The sequence below is a fragment of the Rattus norvegicus genome, chromosome 13 (genome assembly GCF_036323735.1).
Source record: "Rattus norvegicus strain BN/NHsdMcwi chromosome 13, GRCr8, whole genome shotgun sequence".
Classification (NCBI taxonomy): domain Eukaryota; kingdom Metazoa; phylum Chordata; class Mammalia; order Rodentia; family Muridae; genus Rattus; species Rattus norvegicus.
This window is the reverse complement of record NC_086031.1, coordinates 73,406,737-73,419,617: the sequence shown is the minus strand read 5'-3', so window position 1 is coordinate 73,419,617 and position 12,881 is coordinate 73,406,737. Positions and strand designations below refer to the sequence as shown.

The 12,881-nt window shown below is 40.6% G+C and overlaps 1 protein-coding gene across 3 annotated transcripts in view; it reads left to right on the top strand.

The window, feature by feature from the left end:
- Pappa2 (pappalysin 2) overlaps positions 1 to 12,233 on the top strand; it is a 276,315-nt gene extending 264,082 nt beyond the window's left edge. For 2 of the 3 annotated variants that reach the window (XM_063272601.1, XM_063272600.1), the window contains 2 exons: positions 6,721 to 6,819; positions 8,810 to 12,227. In XM_063272601.1, coding sequence (XP_063128671.1) covers positions 6,721 to 6,819; positions 8,810 to 8,884 — 174 coding nt within the window. In that variant the 3' untranslated portion in view covers positions 8,885 to 12,227. Of the gene's footprint in view, positions 1 to 6,720; positions 6,820 to 8,809 lie in introns of all 3 variants that reach the window. The other variant, NM_001427778.1, reaches the window with a different exon arrangement.
- The last annotated feature ends 648 nt before the right edge of the window (positions 12,234 to 12,881 follow it).

Sequence of the window (12,881 nt, the reverse complement as noted above, 5' to 3'; positions counted from 1 at the left end):
ACAGATTCAATGCAATCCCCATCAAAATACCAATCCAATTCTTCAAAGAGTTAGACAGAACAATTTGCAAATTCATCTGGAAGAACAAAAAACCCAGGATAGCTAAAGCTATCCTCAACAATAAAAGGACCTCAGGGGGAATCACTATCCCTGAACTCAAGCAGTATTACAGAGCAATAGTGATAAAAACTGCATGGTATTGGTACAGAGACAGACAGATAGACCAATGGAATAGAATTGAAGACCCAGAAATGAAGCCACACACCTATGGTCACTTGATTTTTGACAAAGGAGCCAAAACCATCCAATGGAAAAAAGATAGCATTTTCAGCAAATGGTGCTGGTTCAACTGGAGGGCAACATGTAGAAGAATGCAGATCGATCCATGCTTATCACCCTGTACAAAGCTTAAGTCCAAGTGGATCAAGGACCTCCACATCAAACCAGACACACTCAAACTAATAGAAGAAAAACTAGGGAAGCATCTGGAACACATGGGCACTGGAAAAAATTTCCTGAACAAAACACCAATGGCTTATGCTCTAAGATCAAGAATCGACAAATGGGATCTCATAAAACTGCAAAGCTTCTGTAAGGCAAAGGACACTGTGGTTAGGACAAAACGGCAACCAACAGATTGGGAAAAGATCTTTACCAATCCTACAACAGATAGAGGCCTTATATCCAAAATATACAAAGAACTCAAGAAGTTAGACCGCAGGGAAACAAATAACCCTATTAAAAAATGGGGTTCAGAGCTAAACAAAGAATTCACAGCTGAGGAATGCCGAATGGCTGAGAAACACCTAAAGAAATGTTCAACATCTTTACTCATAAGGGAAATGCAAATCAAAACAACCCTGAGATTTCACCTCACACCAGTGTGATTGGCTAAGATCAAAAACTCAGGTGACAGCAGATGCTGGCGAGGATGTGGAGAAAGAGGAACATTCCTCCATTGTTGGTGGGATTGCAGACTGGTAAAACCATTCTGGAAATCAGTCTGGAGGTTCCTCAGAAAATTGGACATTGAACTGCCTGAGGATCCAGCTATACCTCTCTTGGGCATATACCCAAAAGATGCCTCAACATATAAAAGAGACACGTGCTCCACTATGTTCATCGCAGCCTTACTTATAATAGCCAGAAAATGGAAAGAACCCAGATGCCCTTCAACAGAGGAATGGATACAGAAAATGTGGTACATCTACACAATGGAATATTACTCAGCTATCAAAAACAACGAGTTTATGAAATTCGTAGGCAAATGGTTGGAACTGGAAAATATCATCCTGAGTGAGCTAACCCAATCACAGAAAGACATACATGGTATGCACTCATTGATAAGTGGCTATTAGCCCAAATGCTTGAATTACCCTAGATCCCTAGAACAAACGAAACTCAAGACAGATGATCAAAATGTGAATGCTTCACTCCTTCTTTAAATGAGGAAAAAGAATACCCTTGGCAGGGAAGGGAGAGGCAAAGATTAAAACAGAGACTGAAGGAACACCCATTCAGAGCCTGCCCCACATGTGGCCCATACATATACAGCCACCCAATTAGACAAGATGGATGAAGCAAAGAAGTGCAGACCGACAGGAGCCAGATGTAGATCGCTCCTGAGAGACACAGCCAGAATACAGCAAATACAGAGGCGAATGCCAGCAGCAAACCACTGAACTGAGAATAGGTCCCCTATTGAAGGAATCAGAGAAAGAACTGGAAGAGCTTGAAGGGGCTCGAGACCCCAAAAGTACAACAATGCCAAGCAACCAGAGCTTCCAGGGACTAAGCCACTACCTAAAGACTATACATGGACTGACCCTGGACTCTGACCCCATAGGTAGCAATGAATATCCTAGTAAGAGCACCAGTGGAAGGGGAAGCCCTGGGTCCTGCTAAGACTGAACCCCCAGTGAACTAGTCTATGGGGGGAGGGCGGCAATGGGGGGAGGGTTGGGAGGGGAACACCCATAAGGAAGGGGAGGGGGGAGGGGGATGTTTGCCCGGAAACCGGGAAAGGGAATAACACTTGAAATGTATATAAGAAATACTCAAGTTAATAAAAAAAATTTTTAAAAAAAGTCTCACATCTTAATATCATTTTAATAGCAATTATATTTTAACATAATCTGGGAACACCCAAACATTGGAACCACATATTACAAGGCAAGGTTGAGAATGAAGATGGGCAAGATGTCATCACTATTGAAGAGCCAGAGAGTGGGGAAACTTGATCCACAGATCAGTCTGCGTTCTGGAGCTTAGTGTGGATGCCTCATCATAGCTTCTCTAGAAAGAGGTATCTTTGGAGCCCTGAGACAGGATTAATTAATATGAACAAATGGATGTGCTCTGATTTCTCATCTGTGTAACAGTAAACTTTTCCCAGAAATGACATATAGAGAGAAAACAGGGCTTGGTATCAGGTTAAAATTTAATGTCTACTTCTGGTTTAAGTCAGCCCTGTAAGTAGACAAGAATTTCTGCACCAAGGATCCCAGAGGGAGAGTGCTATCTGTTGAGTTCCAGCCTTGTTATTCACAAACAAGGATGGGGGCAGTTCGAACTGCCTTCCTAGAACATAGTTGGGGTCTTAGGTTCTATTGTAAGCCGCAGAAGAAAAAATCTTTGTATTGTTCAAGAAATGGCTGTGTTCCCAACCTATCAGTCAAAATTCATGAAACTCCCCTGAGTGTGGGCTCTGTGGCAGGCTGACTGAGGTCTCCTTCTCTACTGTCAACTTTCTTTGCCTTTGATAGCTCTTTCAGTCTCCTCTTCTCTGTGGCCTCATCTAGTCCTACAGTGTTCTCCTGAGAGGACAGACAAAGCAGACCCAGTCTCGCAAAGGGGATCCTCTCATTCCCTAAATCTGAGTCATGTTATTTCTCAGCCACATTTTAGTACTAGACCATCAAACTGTAGACTACTAACAGTGGCCATCCAGAAGAACTAGAGCTATATTTTCATTACGTAAGGAGATAAACAACTTCAGCAAAGTGGCTGGGTATAAAATTAACTCAAATAAATCAGTAGCCTTCATCTACACAAAAGAGAAACAAGCCAAGAAAGAAATTAGGGAAACAACACCCTTCATAATAGTCCCAAATAATATAAAGTACCTAGGTGTGACTTTAACCAAGCAAGTAAAAGATCTGTACAATAAAAACGTAAGCATTCCTATAAACATAATCCTGCATATATAGGTATAGAATCAAGAATGTTCACTTTGGCTCAATGACTACAACCACAGACAACAGACAGAACCACCATCTCTGTGGCTCAATCTGTTGGGGGAGGAGCCAAAAACAACAAATGTCTTTGGACACAAGGGGGATAACTCAATTGATTTACAAGAAACCTTCTATAATAATAGAATTAATAAAGACAAGATTGAATTTACTTTAGAATGTACCTTCTAAAACCTATATAGATAGAATAAACTGGCATGTGTTCCAAGTGTACTTTTGTTGACTGTTTATCTGATTGTCTCATTTTCTTGCAATACAATTGCCACCTACCATCAAGAGGCCAGTAAGATAAGCATTTCTGTAACAATTAAAATGGTTACCATAAAGGGACTGCATCATAAGAAGAGCAACTCAAGCACTGCCTTTGATATAAGAATACATTTTAGTTATAATCTATAAGCTTGAAATTCTGTCTCAATGTTAGATAACAAGCAAAAGGCATATGTGTTTGCATGTATATGCATGTGTATGTGTACTTGCACATGCATCACAGAAACCATATTTAGTAAAGAATAAATCTTTCTGGACACTGAGAAGAATTAATGTTCATATGATGACTTTTTGCTGTATAAATAGCTACATTGAGTAGATTTTTTTCTTGATTACATGATTAAAGTGAAATTGAAAAAGAGACCTCTAAGAAGTGAGCTTCAGATTTTTAAAAAGTTCACTTACACAGGATACCTTCCAGTATAAATGAGTAGTACATTCTAGGCAGGAAAAGGTACACAGGACTGAAACCATCCCAGCACTCTCTCTTGGGGAGTAGCTTTAAGAGAGGAATTGTGTAATGATCCTGACATCTTCAGCTGTTGAACTGGAAGTCCACTCTATCCAATCTTTGAATGCTTTCAAACGTTGGATCAATCAATCATTTTTCCTTTTCCCTCTTTTCCTTTGTAGCTTTGAATTCAAACAGTCTTCTCAGGCACATGTTGCTATAGGAGACTCTGTTTGTTGAGGGTGGAGTGGTTGGTTTTGGCATGTTAGGGGAGGGGCAATTAATTCTAATAGGTATTTAGTATATTAAGCACTTGATTCTTTCCAATATTTCTCTGTATTTATAGTGCCCCCTTTTTATAAGTTCCTTCCTCTCTCTAGGTTCCTTTAGGAGTAAAAAATAAACATCTCTTAGAAATCAATGCAATAGAAGCCCAGTGAGCCCTAGAGAAGATCACCTAGGGCTCACTGCTTCATCATGGATTCCCTTATTTTTGTTACACAAGAAGCTATCCATGGTAAAGGTGTTACAAGGAACAGGATTTTTACCTAATATTACTCAGGATTCTTTCCTAAAGCCATTTAAAGGTATAGGCTGGAGCGGGGTGAATGGCTCTATTTGTAATTTTTTATTACAAGCATAATGGCCTCAGTTTGGTTTCAGAATCCCTGTTAAAAACAAACAAACTGGGTTTTGTGGCACACACATTTAATACTAGTGTTATGGAGGCAGAAACAGGCAGATTTCTAAGGCTCTCTGCCCTTGCATACTTGGTAAGTTTCACTTGAAAATAATAACAAAACCAAAAACAATAAAAACACAAATGGTACCAGTGGAATGATACCTAAAATTGTCCTCTCATCTCCCATCTCCGCAAGGATGCATGCATGCATTGGCATGAACTTAAATATACATACATACATACATACATACATACATACATACATACATACATACACAGAGTATAAGCTTTTTTTTTTTTTAAGGACGACATCCTCTCCATTCTAAAGAGCATGCTAATACATGCAGAAGTGGAGAGATATGTGATGTGAAATTTTATAATTATAGCAATTATATAAACAGTAAAAAGGGAGCTGATCAACTTTGGCCAATTAATTAATCAAGGTTGGAGGAAGAGTATTTAGTACTAGGTGGGTAAGTTATTCTCTAAGCACTTGAAAGAGGAAAAGGAGACTGAAGGATCTTAAAAGATGGATCTGGTCCCTAAGTCATGATTCTGTAGTCATCTCAAGCTTTCAGGGACAAAAGTATCTGCTCCCGTGTGAAAGACAAATGTTCATCTTTGAATCTCTGTCTTTTCTCTCAGAGAGGCCTGTGTTGCAAATAGAATTTATTTCCTTTCTACTTTGAGCTGACATGGCCATCAAGCTGTGTGACAGCTTCCCTATAAGGAGCACCTTTTCAATGGTTAGTAAATGGGTATACAGCTGGAATGAGATGTTCACATGACCTCAGGACCCCACAGAATAAATCAAAACACTGAAGTAATGCCTTGGATGAGCTTGTCCTGACTCAACTCATTTGCTGAACATTATTTCATATCCATTATAGAATTGAGTTATCTGTTTCATCAAAGCATGATGGACCGTGGGATCCATAATCCATAATCTTTGTATTTGACATTTAAGAAGGGTAGGGGACAAGTGGTCTTCATGTGTAATTCAAAGGTGGTCTCGGGACATCAAAATTCTGTGATCCAAAGAACTTGTCCATAAGATGAATCCTAAGGGTTTACATTTGGGCATGAGCTGGAGAGGGTAAGCCAGGGACATGGTGCAAGTAGGCTGGCAGATAAAACCTCCTAGATGCTGTATGGTTTACTTTCTTCAAGAGGTAGCTCTCTGGAGAAGCAATATATTGGTCTGCTGAACTGTTTTTATTTTTTTTAACTGCTTGCTGCTGGTCTTATCATTCTTTCTCTTTTGGGGTGAAACACTCCATTAACTCTGGTTTAGTCCGGGCCCTTTTCCCATTTTGGTTCCTGTTAACTGATGGCAGTAACAAGGGTGTATGGAAATAATTCAGCCCTCTCTGCTCAAATGCTATGTCTAGCTGCTGGGAGTCAGGTAGCTAGCTTTACATGTGTCACACTGGGTGCCAGTCCTGGTGTCCTTAACATGGGATCACTTTCACCTTGGACAGACAACATACATATCACCATAGCACCTGAGGTCTGCTAGAGTCTCTAAGTGCCAGGCTTCAGCAAACCAAGAGACGGGCGTAAAAATGAAATAAAGTTAACATTATGGGCAAGATATGTGACAAATGATGCCTAACTCTGCCTGACCCTGGCTATGTGATTGTGGAGATTATTATCATCTATATACATTTCTTTTTTTCACATTGATAAAACCAACATTGCCACAAACACTGGCTTTTTAAAAAAATTAGTAGAATTAAAATGTAGAAGTATAATGTACATGCTATAGAGATGTGTTATTACAAGAAAGCTAAAGTAACTGATCAGAGCATTTAATGATACAAGCAGAACTTACCCTAGGCCAGAAGCAGTTGCTCAATGTGAAATCAGACAATGCCTTGGACAGGAAGGGTTTTTTTTTTCTATAAGCTTTTCAATGTTTTGAGAATGTTTTGCCTTTTGGATACTCATCCACAATCTCTTGAGTATTCTGTGAATTTGGTTGAAGTCGGTTAGAGGTGATTCGGGGGAGAAGGAAAGGGACCCATGGAGCTACACAGGACACTGACTTTGTCTCTTCACAGCCTTTCCAAGCAGACGGTTGGTGTGACACTATCAATAACCGGGCCTACTGCAACTATGATGGGGGAGACTGCTGCTCCTCCACACTCTCTTCCAAGAAGGTAAATGGAGCACCTCGGATGGGTGGAAAGGCCATGGCTCCAGAACTAGTGGGGCTTTGCTGTCTCTCCTTCATGGTACATAACTGTTTCACACCCAGTCATTACGAGGGGACTACAAGGGGGTAAACACTGGAGTTTATGAAGTGATTAGGAGATGAAGTGATTAGGAGATTAGGTGGTGAGTGTGGCTTATTAACTGCCAATATAGTTGCCCATTGGGCCAGCAATGCCTTCTGATGCTTTTAGTCTCCTGCCTACTTACCAGTGCCCAGACAAAAGATTATCTTTCTTCCTTAAAGTTTCCCAGTTATCCCTTATCTTTGTAATGAAATCAAAGCTTCAGTAGTCCTATATGCTCTGTTACTAATATATCATAGGAATGTGTTAATAGCTACCTGGACCACTCTCAGAACCAGATCAGTAATACCCCTTTACCTGATATTCTTTGTCCCTCTTATTCTTGGTTCTGTTAGATCAATAGATACCTTCCCTATGTCTATAAAATTGAGTGAGCTGAAGAATTCCCATGTTATGAGTAAAAATCCAAGTGCTCTGAGGATATTTGAAGCTAATTGGCAAATTCGAAAGCTTTAAGATATGTAGATGTTACTTCCTTCTTTATATGTATCTCCATAATAAAGCCATGATTAAGTATATACAGACTGGAGTACCATATACAGTTTTTCCCTCCCAGTCACTTACTGTGTGCCAGGCACTATGCTCAGCTTTTCATATGAGCAAAGTGACTTAACATGGAGGAGTGCTTAACCACTCATTAAATCATTAACCAATTTGGGCCTCTGTTTCTCTGCAAACTAATCAATCTTGAACCAAGAGAAACAAATCATGAACTTTGATCTGAAGTCAGAAAGCAGGTCAGTCACTTTCTATTCTTACTTGTGGAAAAGCTACTCCACGAGCTTATGTGTACACAGGAAGACATAGCCCCCTAGGAAGGAGTCACTAAATTCCCTCAAATTCATCTCTGCAAACCTGGGACTTTTCTATGAATTTTAGTGCCTCTGGCCAACAGACAGAAAAACTGAGGTTCTAAAGGCACATTATTTTACCTCTCTACTGACTCTATATCATGTTTTATTTCACATGTGCCAACAATCTTGCAGATAGTCACTAAACCCATCCCTTTAATGCATCTTCACTAATATGTGACATTTCTGTTCATCTCATTTAATCATAGTACCCAAAAGGTTCAATATTTACCACTCTCATGTCTCAACGTTGTCTTTTATTTTAATTATAGACACACAAAGGGAATTGCTTATTTGACACTAACAGTATATGCAGGACAAAAGCAACTTTTTCTGCACCACCTCTCTGAAATGGGAGAGGGATAACTGCATAGAAGTGAGATAACAGCCACACACAATGGGAAGGGAGATGCAATGCCTCACAACCCCAACGTATATCCTAGGCTCAAAAAGGGAAAAATGACATACATAAGAAGATGTCACAGATGATCCCACTGCTCCAAGAGCATAGAGAAATCAGAAACATTAACATTTAGGAATCCTGGGCTAATGTGTGGCAGCCATTGCTCTGAGTTAAGTCAGTTCTAGTCTTCCTCATAAGGAGAAAGTGCTAACATTCATTTTTATGTCTATGAGAATTACAACAAAAAATAACTAGATATTATCAGTATTATTAGTAGTTATTCCAACAATAGTTATAGGTATAGAGCAAGGTATAAATGTGTTAAACCATTCATTTGATCCAACCACACAAATGTTCTCTGGAGGGTAGTACTGATGTGTCTTCTCACCTTATAGAGGAAGAAAGGAAGATATGAAGGATTGCCCTGCCTAAAATGACATGGTATTAATAAGAGAACCCAGTGTTAATTACAGGTCTCTGATGTGAACCCCATTCTCATACTTCTTATAGTACCAAGTGAGGAAAATTAAAGCCAGTTGAAAATTGGGACACTTGGCCCAAAAAATGGATGATTTCATCTTCCTGTTCACTCCCCTAGGTCATTCCATTTGCTGCTGACTGTGACTCGGATGAATGCACCTGTCGAGATCCCAAGGCAGAAGAAAACCAGTAACTCAAGGACCAGAGCCCACTTCCTCTGCCCTGGAGGCAGACTAAAAGAGAGGCTCCCATAGCAGGATGCAAAGGGTGAATGAACAATGCAGGTCCCATGGTGGAAGGAGAGTCTAGAACAGAGCCTTTAAGAAATGCAAGAGAAAGTTTGTAGGTGCCAATTAATGCATTAAGTAGTCCAAGTAGGGAGGGATTATAGGTAAACATTTCTGTAAAAGGACAACTGATTAGAAATGGAAGGAGAAATTGATGGACAAGACCCCTCCCCCATCTGTACTCAACTCCGTCCTTCTCTCAACTCTTAATCTCCTCCCCACTCTGCACGCTGTCAGTGGCTCAGCCCCACCTACCATGTAAACCAATATCAAAGTATTAGAAGGTAAGCTGCCAAGGGACTCAGTCAATCCCCATCGCAGATGGACTGTCTGTCATCTTTCCGGGCTCATCTACTCCAGACTGACCCTTTGCCTTTCTTTTGTGTGGTCTCTCTCAAATAATGAGGTTAGCTATTTCTTTATGAGTATTTAAACATAATTATATAAATATATTATATATTATATTTTTTTGCTGTTTACTAAGCTACAGATTATCCATTGTTCCACAAATGCTGCTGTGAAGTTCATGTCCAGAGGGATACTGAAGCTTCGAGGACAGAAAGAAAGGTTCTTTTGCCTTCCTCCCATAGATAGGCTTGGAGGGTCGGATGGGGAGAAGAGAGTTGATGGAATTCTGGATGCTGGCCTGTCAGTTGATCATCATTTTATGACCTGGGAGCTGGGCCTACTGAAGGGAGATAGACTTGGCATGCTAAGAACAAAAGGCATGGAAAGTTACAAATGGGAACCTATTTGGCAGTAGGTCCAGGAGAGATAGACAATGGTTTCTAAGTATCTATCAAAAGGAGCATACAAACTCTTCTATGCTTCTCAGAATGCACGGTTGGAATTGGTAAAGACCAGGGTCTTTTCCACTTCTCCATGTATCTAGTCCAAGTGTAGCTGCCAGCCAGCCAGCCAGCCAGCCAGCCAGCCAGCCAAAAAGTTTGTATTAGGTCTCATTCTCTGAACATCAGGCTTACAGGAACTTACACCCTCTTCATACTTGGCCAGTTAGTGTCTCTTCTTGCTGCAAGTCTCAAAGCCTGGCCATCGTTCACAGCCACATCACCAACTGTTGATTTTTTCTGAGAAAAGAAAATGCTTTGGAAATTTGGAATTGGGATGGGGTAGGGGAGGGAAGATAAGATATGAAAGAACTGGGAACTGGAAGAGCAAAAGGCTGTCAGAGAGGTGAAAGGTCAGAGAGGTGAGAGGTCAAGATTAAATGAGATCTGAGAATAAGAGGATGGAATGAGTGAACAAGCCCCTGTTCTAAGTCTCCAAAAGAGGCCAGAGATCCTTCGAGCAATGAGATAAATCTTATTCAAGTCCAAGGCATGAAGTCTGTGGCCCAGTAAGCAACATGTGGAGCGAGGGTGACACACTGTGGGGAGAAAGAAGAATTTCAACGATTTCGGGTCCATGTTGTCTTTACCATTTCTTGTTCAGTAGATGTATGGTCTATGCACAGAACAGTCACACTAACACTTCTCTGTCCATGAATCTTAAGCTCATATTTTCCATTGGGTCTGGCCTAGGTATGTTTTCCTATAACAGTTTCTGAATCACACATAGAAAGAGAGTTAGGACATAGTTTCTTTCTTTTAACAATGGTCTTGTCCTCTTACAAAGGCTCTGAGATCTGTCTCCCCTAATTTTTTTCTCCAGTGGAAACTTAAGATCAGGAAAAACTTGGAGTCACTTCTGGTATTTCCAAAACCTTTCCTCCTGTTTCTCCTACTCTTTCATCATCAAGGCTGAAGCCTTGAATCTATAGAATGAGAAAGGAAACATTATTTATCATTATCAGCACATTACCCCTGCTCTGCATGAAGAGCAATATTCTGTAGTGATTGGGGATATAGCAATATACATATAGTTACCTGTGCATGAGTGGAATGTGCACAACAAAGCCATTGAGAAAGGCAGTGTTAGTTCTCTATTCCTAGCAATAAGGTAAGCAGTGCTTAAATGCTGCTTACTGACTAGGTCGCTTACTGACTAGGTCATGCCATCTGTCAAGCAAAACAATTCATATTCTGGATCCTGATAAATTTAATATGGAAAGGACCATAGAAAAACTTATATTAGCTACTAAATATTTCAATTCATATTTCTCTGGATCCTGCTAAGTTTAAAATGAAAAGACCAATAGAAAAGTTTAGATTCTCTACTAAATACACACACACCCCACAACCCCCCCACACCACACTTCTCCACACACACACACCCTACACCATACCATACACACACACACACACACACACACACACACACACACACACACACACCACAAATTGTTTCCTTGGAGAAGCATTCACATTGCTGGAAATGTATCAACTTTTACCTTGGGCAAATCCTGAAAGAGACAGAGGCAGAGAGATGGCAATAGTTACCTTACACAGCTCAGTGCAGTGAGGCTGTCACTCCCAAAAACACTCCTGAGCTCAGAGTGCCCACCAGCGTACATCTATGGTCTGTCTCTTCATTAAGTCCATTAAGAGTAACAGAGAGGACATTTCTATCCCATGCTTCACTTTAAGATACTTTGTTCTTTTTTTGGCAACATTTATTCCACCCTGGGAAGCCAAGAGGACCGTTTCTCTTGGTGTGTGCAAAGCTCTCCAGGCTGAAGGCCATTTAGCCATAATCAGCTAGAGACAGAGGCAAGCAGTCATGTCTAGACTTTGTCTCTAGGCTCCAGTGTTTAAAGAAACTTAAGTCTCTAATAAAGAAAATGATCAGAGATCCCAGGGACAACTCATGTTTGCCCCCAGGTGATTGTATTCTGTTCTTAGACATCCATGATGTCATTCATCACACTCCACAGAGGTTCCTCTGTCTGCTTCTTTCTTCCATAGTCACCTGTCTGTTTCTTCTTGTTCCTGGTAACCAGAGTTTTGAGGTCCACATGGACAAAGGGGGGCTGACTTCAATAGTTAGTATGGCAGCCTTCAATCACAAATACAGAAAAGAGGGCAGCAGGGGCAATGAGCAGATCCTGGCAAAGAAGGCAGCGAGTAGAGTCTTGGTTCTTTCCTTCCCTTTCCAACATTACAAGGCCTTGGTCTTTGACACATCGTCTACTGTGTGTGATCACCATTGAGTGTGTCAGTTAGCACCCAAGGGGACAGTTTGATGGAAAACACAGTGAAAGGGGCTGATCTACTGTATTGTAATGTAAAACAGCTACATTCAGTATTTTATAAGATTATAAAACATTCATTAAAAAATCAGCACATAAAATATGAAGTGCATTTGGTGTCTTATTCTTTGTTTCAATGATTTCATTATTTCAGAGTCACTTTTCATTGGCCTAAACCAGACCCATATTTTCCTTTATTGGCTGGTCATTCCCTGCAGTCACTTGAAAACTATTTGTTATATAAATAGGTTATGAAAGAGATATAAACATGGGGATCCACAGGAAGAGATGACATTTACCAAGGTAGAGTGTGTGACAGTGATGCCAAGTGTCTTGTGAGCTGTGAAACAATGCTCAAGAAGAATCATTTAGATTTCAGGCGCAGGAAGCATCATTGCTAGGTGCCAAGAGGAGGTGGCGTTTGGGTCCATTATTGGACATCAGTGAGGCATCCAGCTTAGCTGAAACTCAGAACTAAATTCATAGGTACACGGCAGTTGGTAAACATAATCTTATTTAATTCTGAGGGGGTGGAGAGTCTGAAAAATCACATATTCTCACTTCACAGATGAGAACACCAACCACCAGTCTGGAGAAGAAAGTTCTACCAGATGACTAAACTAGCTTCAAGCCTGGCTTGTGAGATACTGAGGTGTAAAAAAAAATAAAATAAGTAGCGAGCAATAAGAAAGGAGGAGGTGATGGGCGGGGCCAGAGGTGATAGGCGGGGCCAGAGGTGATAGGCAGGGTCAGAG